Source organism: Chiroxiphia lanceolata, chromosome 17, assembly GCF_009829145.1.
Source record: "Chiroxiphia lanceolata isolate bChiLan1 chromosome 17, bChiLan1.pri, whole genome shotgun sequence".
Taxonomy (NCBI): Eukaryota; Metazoa; Chordata; class Aves; order Passeriformes; family Pipridae; genus Chiroxiphia; species Chiroxiphia lanceolata.
Genome location: NC_045653.1, coordinates 1230906 through 1256863, shown reverse-complemented (window position 1 = coordinate 1256863; position 25958 = coordinate 1230906). Strand labels below are relative to the sequence as shown.

Sequence of the window (25958 nt, the reverse complement as noted above, 5' to 3'; positions counted from 1 at the left end):
ATGACATCGAGAGCTGTGCAGTTCCTCGGCAGCTGCATGCAGGGAGCCAAACGCTGCTGCTCTGGAGGCAGAGACAGAACTGGAGCAGCCTCTGAGCACTGATTTCCTGTAGAGGGGTAGCTGCAGCATCACAGGGCTCCTGTCCTGTGCCCTTCTCACACTGGGGTTATGTTGGGCTGTGGGAAATGTTGTGTTTGCGTTTTGAAACATCTCTTAGAAATAGGGGGTTTAATATTTTGCAATAAAAAGTTTATTCAAGAAAAGATTAGTCTTGTTTTTCCCTGGCCTATCGAGGCTATTCTGAGCTGTTGTGGGATTTCCCCTCTTGAGGGCAGCGCTGTTCCCTGCGATGAGAAACGGGAATCTGAGGTGTTATGGAATGAAGGAGTGGAGAGAGCACGGCAGGGATCGAAGCTGGGAGAGAGAATTAAGGGGGAAGGTTTGCTTTCCCTGTCCCCTTTCCTGTCTTTTCTCTCTCTTCCTTTTCCCTTCCCTTCTCTTTTTCCCTCCGAAGCACTGGGACTTTGCCGGGACGCTCTGCTTTCCGCGGTGTTACCGCGACAGCCGGCCGGGGGCACAGTTCGGCTGCTCTCCAAAGGCCCCAGAGCCCAACCCAGCGCTCCCAGGCCGGGATGGAGCGGCTGTCCCGGGCAGGCCGAGCCGCTCTGCGCCAGGGGCGGGCCCGCGGGCGAGCCCGGCCCCGGAAGGACCGTCCTGTTCCGGGCCGCGCGGCGTCATGGACTCGCTGTGGCGGCTGAAGCGCTTCGACGCCTTCCCCAAGACCCTGGAAGACTTTCGGGTCAAGACGTGCGGGGGAGCGCTGGGTGAGCGAGGGGCTGCGGGCGGCCGGGGGGCCCTGGCGGGCCGGCGGCGGGCGGGCGGCGGCGCTGACGGCGGTTCTCCTCTCCCCGGCAGTGACGGCTGTCAGCGGGCTCATCATGGTGCTGCTTTTCTTCTCGGAGCTGCAGTACTACCTCACCAAGGAGGTGAGTCCTGGCGGCGGGGCGGCCCAGGGGCGGCTTTGCCGGCGCAGCCCCGCGGTTCGCGGCGTTCCCCCGGGGGTCGGACTGGCTTCCCCGGCGAGGGGAGCGCTGGACACGCCTGCGAGCAGCCCACAGTGCCCGGCAGGGAAGGGGGAGCAAGCGCGGGACCCCCGGCCCCTCCCCACGGTCAGACATCTCCCAGTTATTCTCTTTTTTAACGCCACTGCAAATGGCAACGCTGAGCTACCGTGTGGGTGGCAGCAGCTCAGGTGTCTGGCAAATACCTTGTCTTTAACATCAGCTGCTGGGCCAGAGCACTCGAGGGAAAGGGACCTTTTGATTTGCTTCCAAGTGAAACGGGACTCTGTTTTTTTCTTTGTTCCCAGGTTCATCCGGAGTTGTATGTTGACAAATCAAGGGGAGATAAACTGAAGATCAATCTAGATGTTATTTTTCCACATATGCCTTGTGCTTGTGAGTCAGACTTGTGAAAGCTGAGGATGATTTTCATCCTTGGCAAGGGCTTCAGAGGCTAGATGAGCCCATAACAAATGTGTGTTTACAGACCACTTTCCTCTCTCATTGGTTTCAGATCTGAGCATCGATGCCATGGACGTAGCAGGAGAGCAGCAGCTGGATGTAGAGCACAATCTGTTTAAACAGCGTTTGGATAAAGCTGGCAATCGTGTGACACCAGAGGCAGAGAGACATGGTAAGATGCTGTTCTGCCTGTCTTGGATGGATGCTCTGGTAGTCTTCCCACTGTATGCCTGTTTTGAGATTCACAGGAACAAGTGACAGCTGTAGAGTTTTTAAATGCCACAAAGTCTTGAAGAGTTTGTAGCACACGAATCTATTAAACTACTTTTATACTCCCTACTTTTGCAAGGAAATCTTTGCTTGGTCCCTCTGAAATTATGACAAGGACCCATAGATGCATTTGAGGAATAAAGTGCTCAGTTAGTGGTCTTTTGTGACTAAAAATCAAGCAACTATTCTGACAATATTTGGCTTTGTTTGTATCTTTAAATCACAGTAGATGGACAGGTGGCACGATGTGGTTCGAGGAAAGAGCCTCTCTCTAGGGAAGGCTCCAGTGACTTGACCCTTAAGCCTAAACTTGCACGTTATTAAGTTTGTGTGTGTTAATGGATACCTGGTAAATATATTTGAGTTGATTTATTGGTTACAAGCTGTAATAAGTGATCCTTGGCTTCGTAAACCTGTCGTCTACATTTTTTACATGTTATGACTCATCGTTGTACTTCGATATGAACTAGAAATGATTCTAGCAAAGCATTGCAACCTCACAGTAATACTGTTCTGACTTTTCCTTTCCAAAACATGATCTCCTTATTCCCTTTTCTGGGAGTCAGTGTGGTTCTACGTATCGGCATGACCAAATGTGTAGCTTTGTATCACTCAGTTTTAACATTTCTGTTGTTGATATTGAAAAGCTAAACTAAGCCAAGAGCTGAACAGTTGGCAGTCTCCAGTCTCCAGTTGTCATGGGAATGTGGTGATAGTTCTCTTACTGCTGTGTCGCTTAGCAGCCCTCATGGGTTGTGATATTGCAAGTGTGAAGCCTGGGGACAAAAACTGTTCAGTGTGTTGTGAAGCAGGTCCTGCATCAGTCATAATGTACTGAGTGGGTCTACTTTAGACAATATTTTAGGAAAATCTTTATGCAAGTAATGTCTGATTGATGCTCCAGCAAGGCTTACAGATAGCCAGTTCTTTCCATGGAGGCTGTTCTTGAGATGACAAATGCTACACTCCTTGTCTTACTTCACGCCCCAGCAGGCTCCATACATGCCATTTCAAGTGGGCTTTGGGTGCGGGATGTGCAGCTGCACATCGTGTGTGGAACAGTCATTGTGTACAGAGCAGAACAAGAGTACAAGACAGAGTTTCTAGACATGCCTTATCACTTTGAATCCTCTTCTGTCTTAGAGCTGGGGAAAGAAGAAGAAAAAGTGTTTGATCCAAATTCTTTGGATGCTGATCGCTGCGAGAGCTGTTACGGGGCAGAGTCGGAGGACATTCGGTAACCTTTACACCTTTTTCCTATCTTCTTAGCACTTGAATTCATACAGGTATGTTGCATGTGTATTTTTTTTCCAAATGTCTGTGCAGGTCTGTGCAATGAAATCCTCCTCCTGGGCATGTGTTCAGAGAGTGATGAGAGCTGTTGTGGTTTGGCTATACCTTTGAAAGCTGCACTCACGATGGTTAAGAAGGTGCAGTTAGGTTGTCTGGATTGTCTACATGCCTGTTTAAGCAGCTTGTGCAAGAGATTGTATCTCGGCAGATGAGATATTTTCTGGATTTATTTGGTGTCCAGAGGGGAGGTGTGTAAATGATTTCACTGTTACATGAGCTGTCTTGACATAAAACCTGGTTATGGCCTTGCCTTCTCACCTCTGCTGCTGGCATTGCATCCTTACAGGAGCAAGGGTCAGATATCTATCACGTGCACAAACAGTGAGTGTCTTTTGGTGTTTCTCATTCCTCCTACCTGCAAATTCTTGTAAATATGGATCCATGATAGTCCATATGTTCTGGACTAACTTTGGCTATTTTTGGCTTGTTAGTAACTTGGTTTGTCTCATCTGTCAAGTTGTGTTCTTCCCCAAAGATGTTTCCATGTTGAGGGATTCAGAATTCCTGCCTTCAACTTATCTTTGGTTGAGCAAAACATAGAACCAAGGAAGAAACCTGTTTTTTTTCTGGTAACCAAGTTGTTATCCAGAGGTAGAAAAGCGCAAGAAAGTTTGCTATTAAGCTTCCCTTTTAGCCCAATATCTGGCCTAAAAACAGAGGAAAGGAGGAATAGAAACAGGGAGATGCTTGTTCACATGAGGAAGCTCCAAACTGCTCATAGCTGTGGGACACTGATGTTGTTTGTGTGGCCAGGGACTGCCTTGGCTGTGTAACTGGGCAGGCAGAGCCCTCTTCAGACTCCAGACCTGCATTCAAAGAGCTTGAACCCTCACCTCAAAATCTCAAAAGGCACACAAAAGCTCGAGCTCCTTCAGGAGCATTGAGTGACCTTTCAGTGTCCAGTCCCAGCGTTTGCTTTATTGCTTTGTTGAAGAAGGATCCGTCAAGGATTCAAGTCCTGAGCTGGAGCATCTCTTGTTAGCGCTAAAGATGGTAAGATGGTGCTTGTGCTTTTTGCAGGTGTTGTAATACTTGTGATGATGTCAGAGAAGCATACAGGCGGCGAGGCTGGGCCTTCAAGAACCGGATAGCATAGAGCAGTGCAGAGGGGAAGGGTTTAGCCAGAAAATGCAAGAGCAGAAGAATGAGGGCTGCCAAGTGTATGGTTTCCTAGAGGTCAACAAGGTGAGAGAGAGCTTTTGCTGTGAACCTGCTGCATGATGGTGAAGACTATGAAAAGGCAGAGTTGGGGCATTCCTCTCCTTTTCCAGGTTCAAGTCTGTCAGAGAATAACCTCCGGGATCAGCAAGGTCCCTATACCTGTCATGGGATTCAGGAGAAGAGTCAGGAAAAGCGGTGGGAACTTAATTCTGGTTCGCGTTCTGTGGGCTGGTAGGAAACATGGCAGCTGAGAGGGTTTATCTTTTCTCCCACCTGGGTACTGAGTCTTTTTGCTAAGATTTCTGGAGGAGGAGAGGCAGCTTCTTTGAGCTTGAATTGTCCCACCTGCCTTTCTAGTCTTAAATCAGATGCTAGAGATAGCAGGAACAAACAACTTGCCCACAGAGGTCCTGGAGAGTGAAGTGTTATCTTCTTTAGAAAAAGAGTGGAAGCAAAGCTATTGGAGTTGGTTGTCAAAGCTGAAAATGCTGAGAGGTGGTTTTTGCAAGTGATCTATGAAAATGTACAAGATGCACCAGGTAACCACCCTGCCGTGGCAGGTTACCCAAACCAGAACACAGAGGTTACATACCCAAGTGCCTTCTGAAAGTCAAACCTAGGCTATTTTTTTGTTCATTGTATTTCAAACTCCTTTTTTTGTGTGTATATGATTGCTAGTAAGTGTCAGGGAGCATTGGCACCTAATATCCACATCCCTTTTAAAGTCCAGGATTAAATTTTAACAGTTTATCTTTTGGAGTTTTTTGTTTGGTATTTATTTTTTTTTATGGTAGGTTTAGTGCTTTATTTTTGCATGCAGCTTATTTTCATGGGTGTGTACATTGGATCACTTTAGATTATTGTGTTAAGTGTTTTCTTACCCTGCTCACTCTCAGTTACTTTTTCCACTCCTTTTCTTTCATACTGCTTTATATTTCCTGCTGCACCAGTCCATTCCCTCCTACTGGGAGTTAACTCCTCCTTCTCCCCATTTTTACATCCACTGAATAATCTGCATAGAACAGCTGTTATCCACATCAGTATGTAATTATGGCTTTCAGTGTCACTGCCTGTGAGGAACAGGGGAAATTCATACCTCTCTTATAATAATGTCTGCTGACACTGTCACCTGTGAAAATGAGTTGTTTGGTGTCTTAAAAATCCAAACACCAGTACAATGACTTTACTTACATAGACTTGGACCATTTAATGAAAGGTTACTCTCTCCTGCAGGTAGCTGGAAATTTCCACTTTGCACCAGGAAAAAGTTTCCAGCAGTCTCATGTGCATGGTAAAGTATTTTCTTTTCCTGCTTATTGTGACCTTTTGCTTTCAAGGGTGTCTGACTGTTTTCTTCTAATATCTTTGCATTGCTATACATAATAACAACACCACTGCTACAGTGGGGAGGATGTTGAAGTTTTGTTACAGAGGTTTAGAACAGAAAAGTGGTTTCTAGAGATGCTGCCACATGGGCATGGAAGAACTTGGGAGGGAATGTTTCTGGGCAGTCTCTCAGTTCTACAAAACTTTTCTTCTCTGCAGTGAAACAACCTCAAGTGAGGTGTTCAGTCCAGGACCTGAGTACCAGTACCTCTTGAAGGGTATTTTCTGCCATTAGGACTCTCAGAGTAAAATTTAAGTTGTGAAGGACTTCCTCAGAGATGTAAATACACAGTGGGCCGGAACAATAGTGGTTGTTTATAGAATCATGGAATGGTTTGAGTTGGAAGGGAGCTTTTAAAGGCCAACTAGTCCAACCCCCCTGTAAGGGACAGGGACACCTTCCACTAGACCAGGTTGCTCAGAGCCCCATCCAGCCTGGCCTTGAATCCCTTCCAGGAACTGGGCATCCACCACGTCTCTGGGCAACCCGTGCCAGGGCCTCACCACCTTTGGCACATACAATTACCTCCTTATATCTAGTCTGAATTTACACTTTTTTAGTTTAAAACCATTGCCCCTTGTCCTATCACAACAGGCCCTGATAAAAGGTCTGTCTCCATCTTTCTTGTAGGGCCCCTTTAGGCACTGGAAGGGGCTCTCAGGTCTCCCTGGAGCTCCTCTTCTCCAGGTGAACACCCCCAGCTCTCCCAGCCTGGCTCCAGAGCAGAGGGGCTCCAGCCTCAGAGCATCTCCGTGGCCTCCTCTGGACTCTCTCCAGCAGGTCCACATTTTTCCTGTACTGGGGACCCCACAGCTGGAGGTGGCACTGCAAGTGAGGTCTCACCTGAGTGGAATAGAGCAGGAGAATCCACCCCCTCCCCTGCTGCCCACATTCTGGTGGATGACCCAGGGTGCTGGTGTTTTCTGGACTGCACATGGCTGGGCTGTGTTGAGCTTCTTGTCCACCAACACCCTCAACTCCATCTCCCCATGGCTGGTTTTGACTTGTTCATCCACCAGCCTATATTGACAGTGGGGATTGCCCCAACCCAGGTGCAACACCAGCACTTGGTCGTGTTAAACCTCATGAGGCTCATGAGGCCCCACTTCTCAAGTTTGTACAGGTCCCTCTGGATAGCATCTCATCCCTCAAGCATGTCAGCCTCACTCGTCAGCTTGGTATCATCTGCAGCCTGGCTGAGGGTGCACTCAACCCCACTGTCAGTGCCATTGATGAGGACATTAAACATTACTGGTCCCAGCATGGATCCCTGAGGTACACGACTTGCCACTGATCTTCATCTGGACATGGAGCCATGGACCACTAACTACCCTTTGGATGTGACCATCCACTGAACCCATCAAATCCATCTTTTCCCTTGATCAGGGTTTTGAAGCTTGAAATTTCACAAAGGTTTCACAAAGAGCTGTAATGTGTCAGCCTGAGTTTCTTCCCTTCTGTCACTCACTCCAGTTTAACCTGTACCACTGAGGTGAAGGTTTGGGGAGAATGCAATGTACTTGGTGAGAGTAACTGGTGTATTTGGAGAAGAACAAACAAACTTTTGAGCACAGTTTCTACAGGTGAAGAAGCAATTTTGTGCAAACAACAACAGTGAAGAAAGCCTGGTTTTCCCTGCAATATTGCTTGTTCTTAAAAAAATATTTCATTTATTGTGGCAAAATTTGCTTTGTGTACTTAAACTAGCATGGCAACAGCAACCTTACTACAGCCAGGATTGACACTGTCACAGCATGTATCCAAGTTAAGGAGAAGCATCTCTGCATTGCATCTGCTCTCTGTGACAGGCAGGAATGCAGACTGGCTGCCTGAGAGCAAGTACTTTGTGCACAAAGAGGAGGAGATGAGGTCAGGAAAGCTCTCTAATTCCATGTCTCCCAGAAGTCTTGAACAGCTGAATTGAAAATTCAGTGGGAAAATACAGGTAAATCCAAAAGGGCTGTATAGTTACTGCCAACCTGCAAAACACATCCACTCATTTCCTTGCTCCCACTGGCCTCTTCCTCTGTGGGAAAAGTGTGGTCACTGCATGCTCTCTCCTTACCTCTCAGGGTGTCCTAGACCTTTCCTGTGCCAGGCTCAGATCATGTCTTTCCCTAGCTGGAAAGTCACAGCTTATGCAGATGGTCCTTAGTGGAAGCCATTCAACCTCTGAGCTTCCTTGCAGGATTTCTCAACCTCTTTCAGTTCAGCTCTGTCTGCAGGTGCCAGACTGCGCCCAGAATTAAGGTCCAGGCTAAGCATGATGTAGGCAGTGGCCTAATGACTTTCTTCTTTTGTTCTCTCTTGCTTTCCTAGTTACTTGTAACATGTGATTTCGCTTTTTACACAGCCTTTTCCTTGGCAGCGTTTTCATGGTACTAACCAAAAAACAAGGAATTTTCCCTGAAAATGTAAGGGAAATGGGCAACTGAGAGCTTGGTCATTGTGTTGTACATACTTCACTATAACCTTTCTTCACAATCCTTTGGGGTTCCCCCCTTTAATTACAGATAAAGAATTTGACTAATATTAGAGGACAGAGATGTGTGAGATATTTCCGGAACTCACATGGAAAGATCTCATTTGGATTGTTGTTCCACACAAAAACTTAGCTGTATGTGATGTTTCATCCCTTCAGTAAGGTCTCCATTAATGCTCAGTCCTGTTAATACACTTGACAGAATGTCACACAGGGTGAAGTTGAATGTCTAAGAGAGGTCTGAGTATTCCAAACTGTTACTGTCAAAAGTCACATTAGCAATACACTAAAAATAATAATTTTACTGGACCTGTTTGGTGCAAAACTGTAATGACTGACAATAGTTTTGCTCCTTCCTTCTATTCTCCAGTGATGTGAATCAGTAGAGAAGATGGGGGTGAAGGAAACTGGAAAGTTCAGTCCATTGCACTGCTCTCCTTGCCTCCCACTGAGTATCGTACCACGTTTGTACAGCTGGGTGGTGGACCTGAGTCCACAGTTTATTTTCTGGTGCTTTTCAAAACTGAAGCTTGCACACCAGCTTTCAGTTTCTTACACTGTTCCTGTCCCCTTCTCCTGAAGGTTCCTGTTGTTTCATAGATCTGCAGCCAGAGAACGGGCAGAGGCACCGCTGTGACAGTACCAAGGCTCCTATTCAGCAGCACTTTGTAGGTCTGACTCCAAATGTAACCTGATCTGAGGTTCTAAACTCGTGTGCTCGGTGTTAACATCTTCAAACTTCTCTCCTGGGGCAAAGCAAGTTTAAATGGCTTTTTTTTTTTTTCAGAGAGTAGCATAAGAAGTAAGAGAAGACACAGGGCTGACACACATGCAAACCAGAACCAGCACTGTATAAGATGCAATTTTATTTCTGTTTAGTTATTTATCTTCAGTTATGTGTAGCACAATCTTTATACCTTTTTATTTGCATAAGGAGGTGCTGTATTCTCAGCTCTCCATTGGAGGCTGAGCACTTTACTACTAGAGGTATTTCTGCAATATAGGCTTTGTTCATATTTTCTTTTTTTTTTTTTCACTGCTACTAGATGTTTTAGTGTGTATTACTACTAATTCCTAATCTCAGGTCATCAGAATTGTCCTCTCTAGGATGATTCACACAGCTGATCTTATGCCTTTGTGCCGTCTATAATGGTTAATTAACTTATAGCTAGTGCATAAATATAATGCTTGCACTTCTTGGACAGATACTCCATCTCTGTGCTTCACATGCTGTGTTCCCAGAGCATCTGAGCTGAAGCTTTGGAAATGTGTTGCTTTTGAAGCAAGCAGTGAGGCTGATTTTCATCCCAAGTGAGTGGAAGCATTGCAAACTGGTTGCTTTAGGCCTGCACTGTGATGCCACATCACCAGTGTCAGAGAAGACCCCCAGCTGCTGAATGTCATACTGGCTGCAAATGGTCTTGTCTCGTTCCTCAGCTCATCGGTGGTCCAGTTGCACTGAGAATCCCAGGTCATTAAGGAGGAGGGTTGAAAGAGATTGTGAGGAGGACTGGAGCACTTCCAATCAGATTTTTTGGCACTGAAACTAGTAGTTCTGGCTCTCCTGCACTCTCCTGCTTATTCATTTGGTTCTAGCTGAGGTTGGAGTTGCTTCACTGTTGTCTGTTTAGGCTTTGAATCCTAACCTGAGATTTTAGGTTAGGATTGAGAGAGATGAGGTTTGGTTCATGCATCTGCTACATGTTTTGGTGAAGTTCTGTCTTTCACTTGTGCCTCTGTAAGGACAGTCTCCAGCACCAGCTGTGCCTCTTTGTGACTGGATATCAGAGCTGTTTTCTTTGCAGCAGCTCCTACCTTCTCTCTTCTCTTCCTGTCTCAGAGGAAAGAGGAGTGACTGGGAGCTGTTGAAGCTCTGAGGTGTGTGGTCCAGGCCCTGCTGCTGTGTCTGTCCATGCCTGTCTCCTTCATCTGCAGTGCTGGGCAGTGAGTTTCCTGCATACAGAAGAGTCCTTACTGGTGGGTTCCTCAGGAGACAGATGATATTCATATGACTTCCTTCCTCGTTGCCCTATTTCTTCTGGTCAAGGGGAAGCTGAGGTTTCTCAGTTCTTCCTTGAGGTTATCTTTGGACCATTCTGTTGCTGAGGTTCTGAAAAACACTGTTCTTTAGAAAAGACATTGGCCATCATGCTTTTTTGACAGCGTTTCAGGATTACTTAAAATGTCTCGTGAGATTCCTGCAAATCCTTAGAAAAGAAGCTGGTGTTGATGACAACATTCAGGACATTCTCTGTCCTGAAGACACTCTCTCAGTGACTGTGACAGTTTCTGTGAGTGAAGCAGTCTGTATGTGGTCCAGATTTTGTGGTTTTCTTACACCCTACGTGGTCAACTGTAGGAATAAAGCTGTTTTTGACATTACCATTTGTTTTCCTCCTCATTTGTGATATGATTGTGGAAGAAAAAAATGCAGGTAAACTGGTCTTTGAGATGATGATGGTCTTGGAAAAGGAGCTGCCTATTTGGAACCACCAAGCTCTGCTTTAGAAAGGTGTGGAGCTTTGTTAGCTCTCTAAGAGCACAAAGCCACTGGTCAGTTGTACATCTTCATTGGTGTTCTGCTTATGTAGGGAGGGTTTATTTCCTTCTCTGCTAGGGATTGACAGCCAGAACCTATTTGAAGGCATCCTTGGGTGAGCCCTAATAGCCTCTCTTATTTTGCATAATTTTAAATGTTTCGGTTGCTGAATTGCAAAAGGATGCCAAGTCTTTGACTGCAGACTGGTTGTCATTTTTCAAGTCCCTTGGCATCTTCTCAATGTCAACCAAGAGCAAGCGACACTACCTTTTTTTTTTCTGCAGAGACTGCAGCCTCCTTCCCTGTTGGTTTCCTGTAGCCCTACTAGTTGTGGGCCTGTTACTATTGCACAGGCCTCTACAGATACCAGTTCCTTATCTGAGCTCGTCTGCCCATCAACATTCTTGAAAAAAATTATGTGAGACTCAATCTCCATCAGTTAAGGACACCAGTTCAGTGTGGAGGAAATCTAAATCCTCTGTTGATCACCTGTGCAGTATCCCTTCCATAGAAGGAGCATGTGTGAGCTCATTCTAACTTCTGTCCCAAAGTAGTGTCTGCTGGGGAGCTGTTTTTATCCCCACATTGAATACAAGAGGCTGAGAGTCTTGCTTCATCCTCAGCATTGCTAAGGACCTTTTATGCTGGTGAACTCTTTTCAGAGTTTGGTTGTCTTGGTGCTGAAGGACATGTGGTCTCACGGATTTCTGGTGGACAAACTGTTGTCAAGTTTATATGAAGTCTGTTTTGGAGACCACAGATGTGACATTTTCATTTGTCACTGCACTGTCATCCGTCGGAGCCGAACTTGTTGGGAATGCCTGACATTTGTCAAGCAGCCCTCTGGAGCAGCCATACCTTCTCCACACCAAACCCTTGCTATTGTAGAAGCATCACCAGAGATCTAACATGTGACAAAGGGGATCAGAATTGCTCTGTGAAGGATTTGGAGGCCCATAAGTCTATAAGACCCTGTAAGTCTATAACAGTTACTGATTAGTGTTGGATATATGTATTGCACAGCGTTGAATGTACAAGAACAGGCTTTTGAAATTAGAAAAAAAGGAGTTTACTTGACCTGCTTTGAGATGTAATGTCCAAACATACATTTCCCCTGCCCCCCATCCTCCCTGGTATTCACCTTTGTTGGGATCATGCAACAGAATGAACAAAACCAGCCTCATGGTTTGTTACCTTCTCTGTGCATCAGCTGGGATGAAAGTAGCACAGGACTGATTAAGAATAAAACCTTGTTACCCAGCTTTGAGTGTTAATATGTTGTGAATGTAAACCTTGAGTGTATTTCTGGATAGCTTGTTTGCTCCTAAAATGACCTTTATGTTACCTTGTGACTGAAAAAGAATCTAAATATAACCAGCATTGTTGTCTGGCATGCTGCTTTAGAGCTCACTTAACATATATGCACATCCTACAGTGTTTTTCCTTTTGGTGATTAATTCCTGCAATTTGGGTTCTCTGTTACTCTTTAAATGCTTACTTGACCATATAGAGTCCTTTAGCTAGCTAGGGAGTCATTTTATATGGCCTAGAAAGTACACTAGCAAAGATGTTACTCTTCTCCTTTTTGGTATGAGTTTGAAATGCTACTCTACCTGAATCTCTGTATCTTTTGTTATAAGGACCTGAACTTTTCTCTTTTCTCTCCTACTCTGCTTGTTTTTGCAGTGCACGCTGTTGAGAGTAAGTGTTGCTGTATCCTTTTTTTCCTCCAAAAAACTTTACTACAGAGCTAACATTTCTGTTATTTCCTGTGCCCAAAAATCTTTGGGAGAAGCTGTTGATCTAGGCTGGGATTTGAGAAGATTTCCTGGAAGCTAAGAGAAGAGCCATCCCAGTTCATTCTTCTGTGGTAAATGAGATGGAAAAGGTTGAGAATCCTTGCCTTAAATTGTTTTAATACCTCAGTGTTGGAGTTAAAGTGTTGGCAAATGTTTAGCTGCACTGTGCAGCTTAGGTGTTGGAGACCCTGACTCGTTGGAGAGACTTCTGCCTTTTCAAGTCAGATGAGAGAATTGTCTCGTTTAATCTCATTTGTACAACAGGCTAGAGAATTTCTGCTGAGAATTCCTACACTGAGCCTGCTAATCTCTGGATAGTCCATGGGAAGTTTTCCCAGGGTTTGTAAGCCATTGGATTTTTCTAAGGGTAATCAAGGTGGCTGCAGGTTGAGATGTGGTGTTTTTAGTCAGCAACATCTGGCAGAGGGCTCAGATCTCAGCTTTGCTCACTCCTTCCCTGAGCTGCAACGTTTGCTGTGTTGTTCCCTGCTTCAGTCCCCTCTTCACGATGCATCCTTTTGTCACTCACAATATTCCTGTCACTGTGCTCCTGTGAGATACTTTCCTCCATGAAATTCATCCCTGGTTTGAAAATTGGTGTCCTAGCTCACCTTGGAGCAATATGTTTGGGTGACTGTCTTTGGTTCCTTGGAGTCTTCACATGTCTGTTGGCAGTCCTGAATGGCCATAAGTGCTGTTAATCCCCTTTCAGGGGTTCAGGACTGAATTTCACAGTCTAAGGAGGCCTTGTGGTTGTTCAGGTCAGAAGTGCAAGATGGGGAGAATTCTTCAGATAGCAGTTGTTAAAACTGTGTTACTAAAACAGTGCATAAATCTTGGTTCTATAAAAACAGAGTTCTTGACAAACTTAGGATGTTTTACAGGTCTCTTTATTTTGCCTCACTGGGCTAGTAGCTGTGGTTAGGGAAATGAAGAATTGTGTTTGCTTCTTCAGAAATAACAGTCTCTGGTCCTTGGTGACCATCTCTTAAAGATCTTCTGTTTCCTCCTCCTGTTTCTTCTCTAAGCAGGCTAAATATCCTGTTGGTTTATGTTAAATGAACTGTGGCTAGCTAAACATTTATCTGCAACCTAGAGTGTGTACACCTGTGCTTAGCATAATCCTCAGTGATCAAAGATAAATAAACCTGTGGTCTGGTGGAAGACTGTTTTAGAAACTCAACGTATAAATCGCTTTATTGCAGAGTTATAAATCACTTGTTGCAGAGGAGTTTTTAAAAAACTACTTAATTGGTGGTTTGCCTGTGGAAGCACTATGGGGACAGGTTTTTTTGGACAGCCATAACTGTTAATATGGGTCACACAAAGTGTAAATCTAGTGTAGCAGGTTAGTTGAGTTTGGTCCTTCTGAAGTGCTGCCCTGGAATTTCTCTGGTACTGTGCTACTCCTGTAAATTTTGCCATCCTCACTAGTCCTCAGCTCCACTTCACGTGCCAAGGCATGTGACTCCCCAGGCAGTGAAGCTGATAAACACCATGATCCTGCAGATCCCAGGCAGCTTTCTTGCCATTTTAGATCATGATGGAAATGAGAGGTATACAGCTGTAATGTAGTTGACAGATATGCTTGTTATGACAATTTGAACTATATTGTTAAACTATTTTTCTGTTGCAGTTCACGATCTGCAGAGCTTTGGACTCGATAATGTAAGTGGTCCCAAGGCAGTGTTCTTGTTCTCTTAGTCTGTTTTCCTTCTGGATTTCCCTGCTGTTGCCACACTGCAATCTTGGTGTAGTGGCAGATTTGCCTTTATGGATCTGAGCAGAACCTGGGACCTGCTATCACAGAGGGCTCTGAAATATGTTCTGGAACATCTGCATGCTGCTTGGCAAGCCTGTTCCCCTCTTCTTGAGCCTGCCTTGCTCCTTAATCTATGCTTCCCAGTTTTCTAAGGCTGCCATTTTCACAAGTGCTTCTGGATCTGTTGGAGTTTACCTTGTACTGGGAGGAAAGCAGATTGTGCTCATACCTGTGCCACCGAGGCAGCTGACAGCATGGTGCTCCTGTGGCAGGGACAGGAGTGGGTGGGAGAGCCTGCTCTGTGCATGGGAGGGAAGGGCACTGGGATCTGGGGACTACCAGCAGAATAAGGAGAAATCCCACATCTTGAAATCTCCTATGAATAAAAAAGACCAAGTGTTTTACTGTCAGGATGCACAGAGGAGGACCTGTCTCTGTTCTAGAGCCACGCTCAGAAAAATATGCAAACCATGACCTTTAGTCCCCTTACCTTGCCCCCCATGTGCTGTGCAGTTGTTTGAGTTGTGAGCATTTCTGTTTCAGATCAATATGACACACTATATCAAACACCTCTCGTTTGGAAGGGATTATCCAGGCATTGTGAACCCTCTGGATGGGACAGCCGTCACTGCACAGCAAGGTAAAAGCCAGCTGAGAGAAATCCCTTTTTAAGTGTCTGTATTAATAAGTGTCAGAAGACAACAGGAGAAAAGTTCCCAATTTAAGAACCCTAAGAGTGTTCTGTGGACTCCTCCTCCTTGTGCTCTTTCTGGAGCAGCTGTCTCCATTCGTGTGGAACAAATCTGCCAACATGTTTTGATTCTGTGACCTTTCTGAAAGATCTCTCTGTTCAGTGTTCATGGATGCACAGAAGGGACAGCACATCATTATTAAAGGCTTACCTCAGGTATAGTTCAAGGAGAGCCCTGTCTGAATACTACGTGCAGTAAGAGAGAACCGGAAGATTCAGGGCAGAGAAAATAGGCCTGATTAGTAGTTGCTGGAGAGCTGTGGTGTCTACCTGACCTTGGCATACTCAACAGTAGGAGCTGAAAGAGCTGCAGTGAAGTTGAAATATTGCTGATCTTTTCTAGATAGCTCCAGATTCGCTGGTTTGACAATGAAAGGGAATTCTCTCCTCATGCTGCTGCTGTGCATGAGTTTATTTCCACAAGCCTGCTTGTGTGCATTTTCTATGAAAGATCCTCACCTCACTTTACGTGCCACTGCAGAGTTATTTTTTTTTAGATCCACTGAAGTCTGCAGAGTTTGTTTTTTCAGGCACTTGGTGCTGTATGTAATATAGCTTGGAGAAAAAAACTTTGAAGTGCTGGTGGGATTGTTAGTTCTACTTGAATCCTTTAAATTCTTCCTTTAATTCTTTTAAATTTTCCACCATGAATTTTGATTCTTGTACCTCTCAGAATCCGCTAAGGAGTGTGTAACAACTCACCTGCTGAATCAGCTAGCCCTGAAAATTGGATTTTGGATTTCTAATTTGGCTCAAACTGCCACACCAAATCAGAGGATGGTGCCTAAAAGAAAGTACAGAAAAATTACAAGTGTCATACTGCTCAGTACGATCACGATGCTGTAGTTAGTGTGTGGAGTACCAAATTCCCTGAGAGGGTGCCTGTAGCTGGCTGGTAGAACTCTGTCTGTAAGCTCAAGATTTTCATCCTGAGCCTTAGAGAACCAGTTGGCAAATTCTTGAAGAATTAGAACTGAAGATATGCTCCAGTAAAGAAGAGAAGTAGATAACAGGTCAAATTTATGTGTATTGCAGCTAAAGATATTATATGTGAGAATTATTTCTGTTATAGAAATGGATGAATAATCTTCCCCTCCAGAGAATTTCATAGAAAATAGGTTTTCAGAGGAACTCCTGCATTCCATTATCCTTAAGAGAACTTAAAGAACAGCCTGGTCTGAGGCAACAGACCTGAGAAAGGGTAGTCCTATTTTTTTCTTCTCTGATCCAGATCTTCCTTTTCATCTCCTGAGACAATAAATCCCAAGCTTCTTCAGGAGTAAATTGCAATGTTAGTTGGAGTTGATATAGGATACTCATTTAGGGCTATGTTTTCTTAAGGCTATGTTGTTAAAAACAAGACTTTTCATATGCTAGAATAAGAATTTTCAAGAAGTTTTACTAGTAAAACTGCAGCAAGATAATTGGTTTGTAGAAGGTTTTCCATTTAGTCAAGACCAAAATGCTGGTAGTTTGGGGTTTGGTTGGAAGAGGAACGAGATTCACTTTGGCAAAAAGAAAACTCATGTCAGACAGTTCTGTCCTGGAAATCCTCCTGCAGCTGTTGTGCAGAAAGATGTTCCCTGACAAGTTGAACCAAACCAGTTGGTGTCTACCTGACCTGTCAGTGAAGTTTTCCAGGTCACTGTGGGTATTAATTGTGTCTCTCTCTGTCTTTGCTTATAGCTTCCATGATGTTTCAGTATTTTGTCAAAGTGGTCCCCACTGTGTATAGGAAAGTAGATGGTGAAGTAAGTACCTTTTTTCCTGTCGCTTTGGCAAGTGGAAGCCTTCACTTTCTCCTCATATTCTTGATTCTGCCTGTAACTGGATCCAGGTGTGTTGCCAGGTGGATACCAAGGACTGTGTTGTACATTCAGTACGTGGGACTCCCAAACGTGGAATTTGGTAAAGAAACTGGGATAGTATCTTTCTCAGCTGGGATCATAATTTGTGTCAGATAGCTTATTAGGGATATTAAAACATAATTTTATTTTACAGAAACACAAGTTTTTTGCTGTAAGAATAGGACTGGTGTGAACAACATGTAGAAGATTGGCAGGGCACAGAAGAATGCTGAAGGATGATCTTCATTCATGTGAAGATGGGCAATCTGTGTCCTGTAGCCCTGGCACTCTCCTGCCTTTATTTCCTTTATTTCCTTTTGTCTCACTCTTGAATAACTACAGGTTTCTGCCAGCACTGCTGTCTCCTGTAGCATGGTTAGCTGGACTGCATATTGGGAGAGGATGACATGGACTTGGGGTTGAGAGGGACAGCTTATGCCATTACTTGCCAGCAGGGACCAAACAGTCCAGCCTGGGGACTGATGCATCCCTCATACTTTGGGCTACTTGGGGCTTTAACTGGTAGCCTGTAGTAAAAATAGACCTGATTGTGGTAGAGCTCCTTCTGACTCCTTGTAACCGCTGTCAGGCCGCCCATGAATGAGTGGGCAGGGCTGCACTGAGGTGGTTCACTGGACTCACATTTTAATTGCCTCTGCTGTTCCCTGTTAACAGAAAAATGCTGTGTTTGTTTCCTGTGTTTTGTAGGTGGTAAGGACCAACCAGTTCTCAGTCACACGACATGAGAAAATAGCAAACGGGCTGCTGGGGGACCAGGGTCTGCCTGGTGTGTTTGTGCTGTATGAACTGTCACCCATGATGGTGAAGCTGACTGAGAAACACAGGTAAGGGACATTTCAGTCTAGTTCATTCACCCTTCGTTGATTTGGTCATTTTGCATAGCTTAAAACTTCATCCTCACTTAGACAGAAGAGTGCAAATGCCTGAAAGCCTTCAGAGCCCCTTCCCAGGCAGTGGGGAGGAAGAGGTGCTCCCTGAGGCCCTTCCTCTCCTTGTGAGCATCCATAAGGGATTGGGGTTTTTTCTGTTATTACTTGAAGCATTTTAATCCAGCATCAAGATGGAAAAGAAAACTGGTGCAGGGAGCAGAAGTCTGATGTAATGGTTCTTGGTTCAGGCTAATTTTTAGTGGGAGGGCTAGATTTACAGAGCATACCCATCTTACCAGCACCTCCAGCAGTACCCACGCTGGTCCAACGGGTTCCTTACTCTGCATTTGCTGTAGTTTTTCTGCATCTTGCAGCCAGTGTGGAACCTCTTCCTTCTCTCTGGGTTAATCACTGGCGTGTAACTGCAGGGGAGTTGTAGCTCTGGTATTTGAGGTTCATAATAGGGGACAGACAATGTCTATATCTTAAAATGTATTAACATGTAGTTAGGGATTTAGTTTTTATGTTACAGCAGCCTGCTGTGCATTCTCTCTGGGTAGGAATTGATAATGTCTTGGGGATTAAAAGTCCATCCTTTAGGTTTATAAATTCAGTTACTTGCTCTTCATGCTACTCAGTGATGCTCTGTAAAAGTATCAGTGACACACTCTGTTCTGTAGCCAATATTAATTCTTAAATCTATGAATTTTCAGCTATGAGTATTTAGATAATGCATACTTATGTGTTATGATGAACATTATGATAATTATGAATTAGTTTTTGTTAGTGAATTGTTCCTTACCTGAGCTCATGTGATTGTTCATATTATAGGTCCTTTACTCACTTTCTCACTGGAGTTTGTGCCATTGTGGGAGGCATATTTACAGGTATTGCACCTTTCAATCTTTTTTCTTTCTAAGGTGTAAACATTTGCTATCTTACTCTTTCTAAAGTCAGAGTGGCTGGTAATAAATTCCTGTTTGATGAGGAGAGATGATTTCAGCCTTCAGGAGGGGATATAGCATGTTCTGCAGAGCCACAGGAGTGGCATCAGATTGTAATTAGCACTGCAGACTTACAAGATGCTGTAGATGATGTAGATCTATTATACTATTTCATTTCATTAGACCTGTCATAATATTTCATTTTGATGCTCTACAGAACATTTTGTTCTCAAACAAAGCTGATTTTCACACACTATGTGAAGGCATCTGTGCTGTTTTCTTGGCCAGCTTGGGTCTGTAAGCAGACAGTTGGATTCATGTGGAACCAAAGCCAGTAAAATCTGTGAACCCAGGTTGCCATGGGTTGTAATCATCCCAGAGGTTTCAAACTGTGCTCCCACACATAGGAGCTCCAGTGAGTGCTCTGTAGGGACTGGACAGTGTCCTGTGAGGAGAGGCTGTTCCTACAGAGCCATCTCAGTGTCATAAAAGCATTAAAAAAAGGCTCCCTGGCACCCTGTGTTCACTCTAAGGCAGGAGCTCGGGGTTCCTGTCCTGTGAAATGGTGGATGCAGGATTGTCAGGGGTTTGTGGTGCAGTAGACCTATTCTGAGTTTTTTCTGTGGTGCCAAACAAGCACTGAATTAATAAGCTTCTTCAGGGCTGGGGAGATTTGGGGAAAATACTGCAGAGAGCACTAAAGGCAGTGGTTTGGTTTGCTTTGTGTCCTGGGTGGGTGTGCATTGCAGTTTCTGATAAAGAGCAGCCATCGAGGGTAGCATCTGATAGAGCAGTTACTTTTAAGGTTACTGTGAAATGAGCAATGAATGGGAGAGGTGTTTCTTTCCTTGGGAGTTGTCTCTCTTTGAGGCACGTCTGGCTTGACCCATTTGTTTTTTCCCTTTAGTTGCAGGTTTCATTGACTCCTTGATCTATCACTCAGCACGTGCCATCCAGAAGAAAATTGAACTTGGGAAGACAACATAAATAAGCAATGACCTCAGCCCCCCTCCCCCAAAAAAAAACTCTTAAGGAGAACTAAAAAGGCTTTTTTGAAACATAAGTGATCTTCTGAGTGCACAGGAGAAAAGGTTTGGAACTTCCTGATGGCACCAACCACTCTTGTATTACTGTCCCCTCATTCCTTGCATTAATTTGTGGATGGAAGGTTTGAACCTCACTGCTCTAAAGATTAGCCATTGTGTCTGGCTGTACAGACCCTGCTGTAAAACCCCTTTTGTGTCAGTCCATGTTCACCCAGTTCTGCCCCCCTTCCTGCCAGAGATGCTGGAGATGGTGCATTCTGTTTGCCTCCAGGAATAATGTACTTTATTGTTGGGAGACCTGTAATGGATTGAAGCTGCCATCAAACAGGCTTTCTAGCAACACCATCTGGGCTTTTTAATTTTTCTTGCAAATGTTTCTGAGTGTGCTGCTGCTGTGTGCCAGACCTCTGTGAAAATGTGCTGAATCCCATCCCAGTCTGGGCTGTGTGGGGAGCCCAAGCACTTGGGATGTGCTTTCTATACTGGGGGGCTCTCACTTGCTTTTCTTATGAAAGATGCAAGTTCATGTTTCAGGAAAAAAAAAAGTGTTTGGAATTTTAATGGATTTTTAAATTGGATTGGTTTTTTTCACTTCCTCTTGGTGTATATTTTGAAATGACGTCTATCCTCTCTTTGTTTTGGTAAAGCATTTGGAGGAATAATTAAATTATTTGAACTAATCCTGGTACTGAATTGGAAATTAGAATTAACAGACACACCTGCATTGTGGCAAAGTAGGTAGAGATCGTGATGATGATGGGGCTTTTTTCTTTTAAATAATCTACACAAGTGAGTAAAGTGCTTGGTATGTGCAACTATATTGGGAGAAATTTGAAAATAATGAGGAAAAAATTTTTTTGGGTTCTTGCCTTATTTGAGGTAAAACAGACTGCTTAGATTTAAATCTCAGCTCTGGATTTGCTTTGGTATTGACTCTAATCTTGGTCCAAGCAATTGGTCCAGCAGTGCACATAGAGCATGACAGGCACAGGATCAGATACTGCAGAGAGAAAGCTGGTTTATAATTCATTTGAGAGTAGGTTTGGTTGGTTGGTTGGTTCTTTGAGTTACTTGAACTTAGCTATAAACCGGAAAGTATAAAAAACTGGTTTTGTCAACCAGTTTGAAGCAATTTGAGGTGTGTGTAGAATACTGAAAAAGAGGTTCGTTTGAAATGTAGTTTTTTTACAAGGATATTTAATGAATCTGTTGGGTTGGGATCATACAGTACTACTGCAGTGTCTATATGTTTGATTGGGAACAAAAAGTGAACTGAAGAGCTTCAGTGGCTTACCAGAGCACTCAGCTTTGTAAGAATAGTCAGGAGGGGGGAAGATGAATGGAAATAATGCAGCAGGAGCTTAACCCCCAGTGGAGCAGTTATCAGCTACTGGCTTGTCCTTGATAAGAAGGCCAATTACTTGTAAACTTTAGAAAAGCATTGGAGAGCATCGCCCAGGGCACTGCTGAGCACCTAGAGAAAATCAAGGGAAGGTGCAAGACTCAGACTCAGAAAAGGAAACTGAGAAGAGTCGAGAAGAGAAATCGAAGATGCAGAAAGGGAGATTCTACCTGAAGAGGCAGAAAATCAATGATACTAATAGGTAAATAATAGAGGCTTCTGCTATCAGTTGGAAGGATATGAGTACAAGAGTTCTGGTGATTTTAATAGACTTGAAAGGCCGAGTGACTAATAGCCTTGATAAAGCTGGATCAAGGATATTTGTGATGGAAAGTGATAAAAGACATCCTGCTAACCCTGCTCCGGAGGAGAGAAACCTCCTTTGGGACAGTCCCCAGGGTCTGCAGTCTTGTTCCATGGGTGGGGCTGAAACTGTGCCCTTTTCAAAGTTGTAAGGGGTCAAAAAGTAAAGCAAATAACAGATAAAATGTTAAGACAACAGATAAAAGTAAAGCAGATAACAGATTCACATGTTTTCAAAGTTTATTCAACATAAGATCACTTCAACTGTGTTTGATTCCATTGTCTCTGCGAGCATGTTTGATTTTTTCCTTCTTCTTTGATACAATGTAAAAATTATTTCCTTAATTATAAAAAGACAGGAAGGGGAGATGCCCCCTCACTCTGCCTAAAGAACAACTACAGACCTCCCCCAGAAGCCATGTGTGGGTGGAAGTGTCAGCTCTGTCATGCAAACAGCCACGCTGGAGTGGCCGCTGTCCCCCCCTGGCACCCAGCGGCATCGCAGCCACCGGCACCGGCACAGCAGCTCCTGGGCTCCGTGCCCACCTCCAGCCCCACCAGCTCCCCTTCCTCCCTCCCAGCCAGCGCCCACTCTATGTCCAGCTAAACGCAACATCCCTGGTGCCACAGGAGAATGGCACCCACAGTGAATGGCACCCAGCTGGTGGGACCAGCACAAGTAGCACCAAGACCCTGGGGATTGCAGGGTCTGTGAGCCCAGGTTGGGTGGAGTGGAGCAGCAAGTATTGCAGCTGCTGGCAATACAGGGGCTGCCTGTTCTTGTCCCAACAGCCTGGCTTCAGTTTCTTGGAAATGCCTCATTTGTAGAATAAAATCCTGCCTTCATCTGCCAGTCTCTCAATAATGCTGAATTCAACGTCGGCATCGTGGACCCTCGTCCTGCGAAAGGCTCCGGCCCCGTGGTTTTCCTCCCAGTAGTGGTGCCAGTTCCCTTCACTGTCTGCTCCGAAGCCAAACACGGAGACCTGTGCACAGGGCAGGAAGAGCCGTGGCTGTGTGGGCGCTGGGGCACCCCGGGAGCCCATGGACAGGCAGAGCAGGGGCGATGTGGGCACGGCCCCGGGGCCCACGGGCTGTGCTCACCTGCTGGCAGGTGTGCAGGGCAAAGAGCAGGGCCGTGAAGCCAGTGGAGGGGTAGCGCCCGTGATGCTGCGTCCACTTGTCATGGATGTACTTGAGGAATGCTGGGCTCAGGATCAGCACCTGAGTGGGGAGTGGAGGAGCCATCAGCTGCTCTCATGCTGGAGTGGGACAGCCCAGCAGCCCCAAGCAGAGCACCATCAGCTCTGCCCAGCAGAGCCCTGCCTGCCCCAGGGAGCTGGAGCCCATGGAGCCTTTACCTTGTTTCTGTCAGCTTTGATGAACTGTTTGACTCTCACATACGTGCTGTAAAAGCAGAAGCCAGTGATGAGCGTGTGGCACTGCTACTGCTGGGGCTGCCCCTTTGTTCCCAGGGCTATCTGTGTCCACCAGCACCCAGCCCCGTGGCACACCCAGCCCCTTCAGCTGACCCAGCAGCATTGCCTGGCCTGGCTCTAGGAAGGGACACATCAACCCTATGGCCCCACAGTGGGGACAGCCCCCTCCCTCTTACAGGGGTATGGGACTGCAGGCTGTCTGAGCCCTGCAGGGACAGCTCAGTGTCCACTACCCCAAACTGCAGTGCAGAGGGATGCTAAGACATGCATCCAGCACGCTTTGTCCCACCAGGACTGTGGAGCCAGGGCTCCAGTGAGGCACCAGGGCCCCCAGACCACACTGTCCCATCCAGAGGGTCTCCAGCACAAGAGATGCCATCCCCCAAAGCTGACACACCGTGTGACCTCTCCAGTGGAGAAGGCACTGATCACCCACTGCAGGTCCAGGGGCTTGAAGGGGACAAGGACGAGGTGGACGCCAGGCCCAAGGTTCACTGCACTCTCTGGGTACATGAAGTGATGGGTTGTTCTTGTGCCAACATCTAGCTCAAAGCCAGCAACCTTTGCTCTGTTCATCCTAAAGGACAGCAGGATGGTGTGTCCCAAAATGAAGGTGCATGCCGTGCTGGTCCCAGGTTCCTGGTCCCACCAGGCATGGACAGCAGGTCACCCTGGCCAGCAGCAAAGAGTGGGCATGGGTGACACAGAACCAGTGTGTGCCCCAGAATAGAGGGCTCAAGGGAGCAGGATTGGCAGTCACCCCATCACAGGGTTTGTGTTTTCAACAGCATGGCTGGGGCATGCCAGGGTCCTGGGAAGACAGGGAGAGACCAAGTCTCTTCAGGTCACCCACCTCAGCACCCAGTCATGAGCATCAATTAGCAGCCCATGGCTGGACCCCTTCATCCGCCCCGAGTTCCCCACCACTGCACAAGTCCTGCAGCGAGGGGGGTCCAACACATCACCCGTCGGGGCTCGGAGGACACTGAAGAGCTGCCGAATTATGGCCTGGAGCTGGACACCATTCATGGGACCCTGCAGGGTCTAGGGGAACAAGCACAGTGACATGCAGCGTTAGCCCCCCACCAGTAACCCAGAGAGAGACAGAGCCCCTCTCCTCCTAGCAGAGCCCTGGGAAAGCACAGAAAAAACAGATGGGATATTAGAAAAAGGGTACAGGACAGCACAGGAGATAGTGGGGGTAAGGGGGAGGAAATGCTGAGCTGGGATCTCTGCACACGCTTCATCCCAATCACATCTGTTCTTGGTCCTGCCCCACTGCAAAACACATTCAGGGAACCTGGGAAGAGCCACACGCTCCTGCCCACTGCCCACTCACCAGCCACCACTGAACCACATCTGCAGAGAGCTCCTGGGCTGCCCCCGTCAGCAGGGGCCCTGCAACCGCCTCGTAGCGCTCGTTGAACCACGCGGAGCTGTTGGCTCTGGCAGGGCAGGGGACTCCAGGGGTGTGCAGGAGGGAGGGGGCCCAAGGGACAGGGCCGAGGTCATCCATGAGGGCTCGGAAACACTGCCACAGGGCCAGCAGCAGGCACAGGGCCAGCACCACCTTTGTGCGCCTCTGGTTCAGCATCCTCCGTGCCACCTGCAGTGAGATGTCACAGAGACCATTGGCAGGGGCTCCACAGGAGCCCTTTTCACCCACCCTCCCTGCCCAACCCTCCCGGGACACCCCTTGGCTGCTCACCCACCCTGGGGGACCTGAAATAGCCTGGTTTTCATTTCCTTTTCAAACTGTTCAAAGGCATTTTTGCTGTGCTCTGCCGCTGCCGCTGCCACTGCCACCAACCTAGGGCCGGCCAGGGCTGGTGGTAGCATGTGCTGTATGAGGGGCTGCTCTGCCTGCAACATTTTTAGGGTCTGCAAGCTGACCTGCGAACAAGCTCCAAAGCATCATCACCCTGGCCACAAGCCAAACCCCCCTTGCCATCGGAGCAGTGCCCATTCCCCCCCACGTGTGTCGGGTGCCAGCAGTGGGGCCCCTCCCCACCATACACCTCCCCACCAGAGGAGCCCCAGGGGCTCTGCCCCAGCTGAGCACACACAGGCACAGTGCAGCTCCCACCCGAGCAGCCCTGGGGTGCTGCAGCTCAAAGGGCACTGAAGCATTGCCAGGAAGAACATTTCTGGTTTCTATCTAAAGCACTCATGTAAATGTAAAGGCAAAGGGAAAAGGGTTTTCTTGTCCTCAGGGAGTTCATGAAGTGCTCAGTGACTTAGGGCTCTGCTCCTGTGGGCTGAGGCAAGAGTGAAGAGCAGAGCTGCATGCACGGGCTTCATCCCAGGGTGAGAACAGAATAGAGTAGGTTTATGAAGGTGTCCCCTGTGTACTGGGAAAGTTGAAGGAAAGAAAACTCCTCCTGTCCTCACAGGAGCACCCTGTGCCTCCCCCAGTTGCCTGGGTGGGGCCGTGTGTCAGCACTGGTTCCATTTCTCCACATGAACCATTTTGTGCAGCTCCTGCAGCATGGATGTCCCTGCTCACTGTGGTGCCCAAGCTGCTGCACTCAAATCTGACCCCAAGGACGTGCCCTAGACAGCAAAACTGCTGCCCTGGGAGATCCAGGCAACCAGCAGAGATGGAACAGAATGGGGGAATTTGCACCATCCCAGGTGGTTGCAGCAGGCTGTGCTCCCTTTGTCCTTCCCAAACTCTCACCTCATATTGAAAGGGAAAGCACAAACAAGTCATCACCAGCACTCCGGAAACCCAGATGTGAGTTCTCTCAAGCAGGAAGCTGCTGTGAAATGCCGGCTGTTCTCCCCTCAGGCTCAGGGGAACCCCAACAGCCCTGGCACCCTCCCTGCTGGCAGTCACAGATCCTTTTGACTTACTCTTTTGCCCTCCTGCAAACAGCCACGAGCATTTGCCATAGTGGAGGCAAAGAGCATCCATCTGATGTACTGGTCAGGCCAGGCGCCAGTAGTCCCTGGGCTGGTTCAGGCACTTGTGGAGCCTCAGGGATTTTCAAGCCACAGCTCCTGGAGCGGTGGGAGTGGGCAGGGGGCTGCATGACCAGCACTAGCAGTTCCAACAAG

General features: G+C 46.6%; 2 protein-coding genes across 3 annotated transcripts; one reads left to right on the top strand and one right to left on the bottom strand.

Moving 5' to 3' along the window:
- The first annotated feature begins 688 nt into the window (after window positions 1-688).
- On the top strand, window positions 689-21683 carry ERGIC3 (ERGIC and golgi 3). Its single transcript, XM_032705008.1, is given in 15 exon segments — window positions 689-824; window positions 916-986; window positions 1370-1457; window positions 1576-1695; window positions 2937-3030; window positions 4167-4225; window positions 4228-4331; window positions 5541-5598; window positions 12402-12416; window positions 14151-14182; window positions 14820-14916; window positions 16714-16778; window positions 17583-17719; window positions 18596-18651; window positions 19616-21683. Coding segments are annotated over 15 exon segments (1164 nt in total). The 5' UTR covers window positions 689-736; the 3' UTR covers window positions 19696-21683.
- Window positions 21684-21693: 10 nt separating this feature from the next.
- LOC116795352 (CMP-N-acetylneuraminate-beta-galactosamide-alpha-2,3-sialyltransferase 2-like) lies at window positions 21694-25952 on the bottom strand. Of its 2 annotated transcripts, XM_032705014.1 has the most exons (7): window positions 25755-25952; window positions 24238-24504; window positions 23752-23942; window positions 23296-23475; window positions 22821-22866; window positions 22564-22683; window positions 21694-22445 (listed from the first exon to the last, which is right to left on the bottom strand). In XM_032705014.1, the coding sequence occupies exons 1-7, from the start codon at window positions 25809-25811 to the stop codon at window positions 22278-22280; spliced, it is 1029 nt and encodes a 342-aa protein (XP_032560905.1). In that variant the 5' UTR covers window positions 25812-25952; the 3' UTR covers window positions 21694-22277. The 2 variants fall into 2 exon arrangements, with proteins under 2 accessions (XP_032560905.1, XP_032560906.1); XM_032705015.1 differs by lacking the exon at window positions 23296-23475.
- Window positions 25953-25958: the final 6 nt, after the last annotated feature.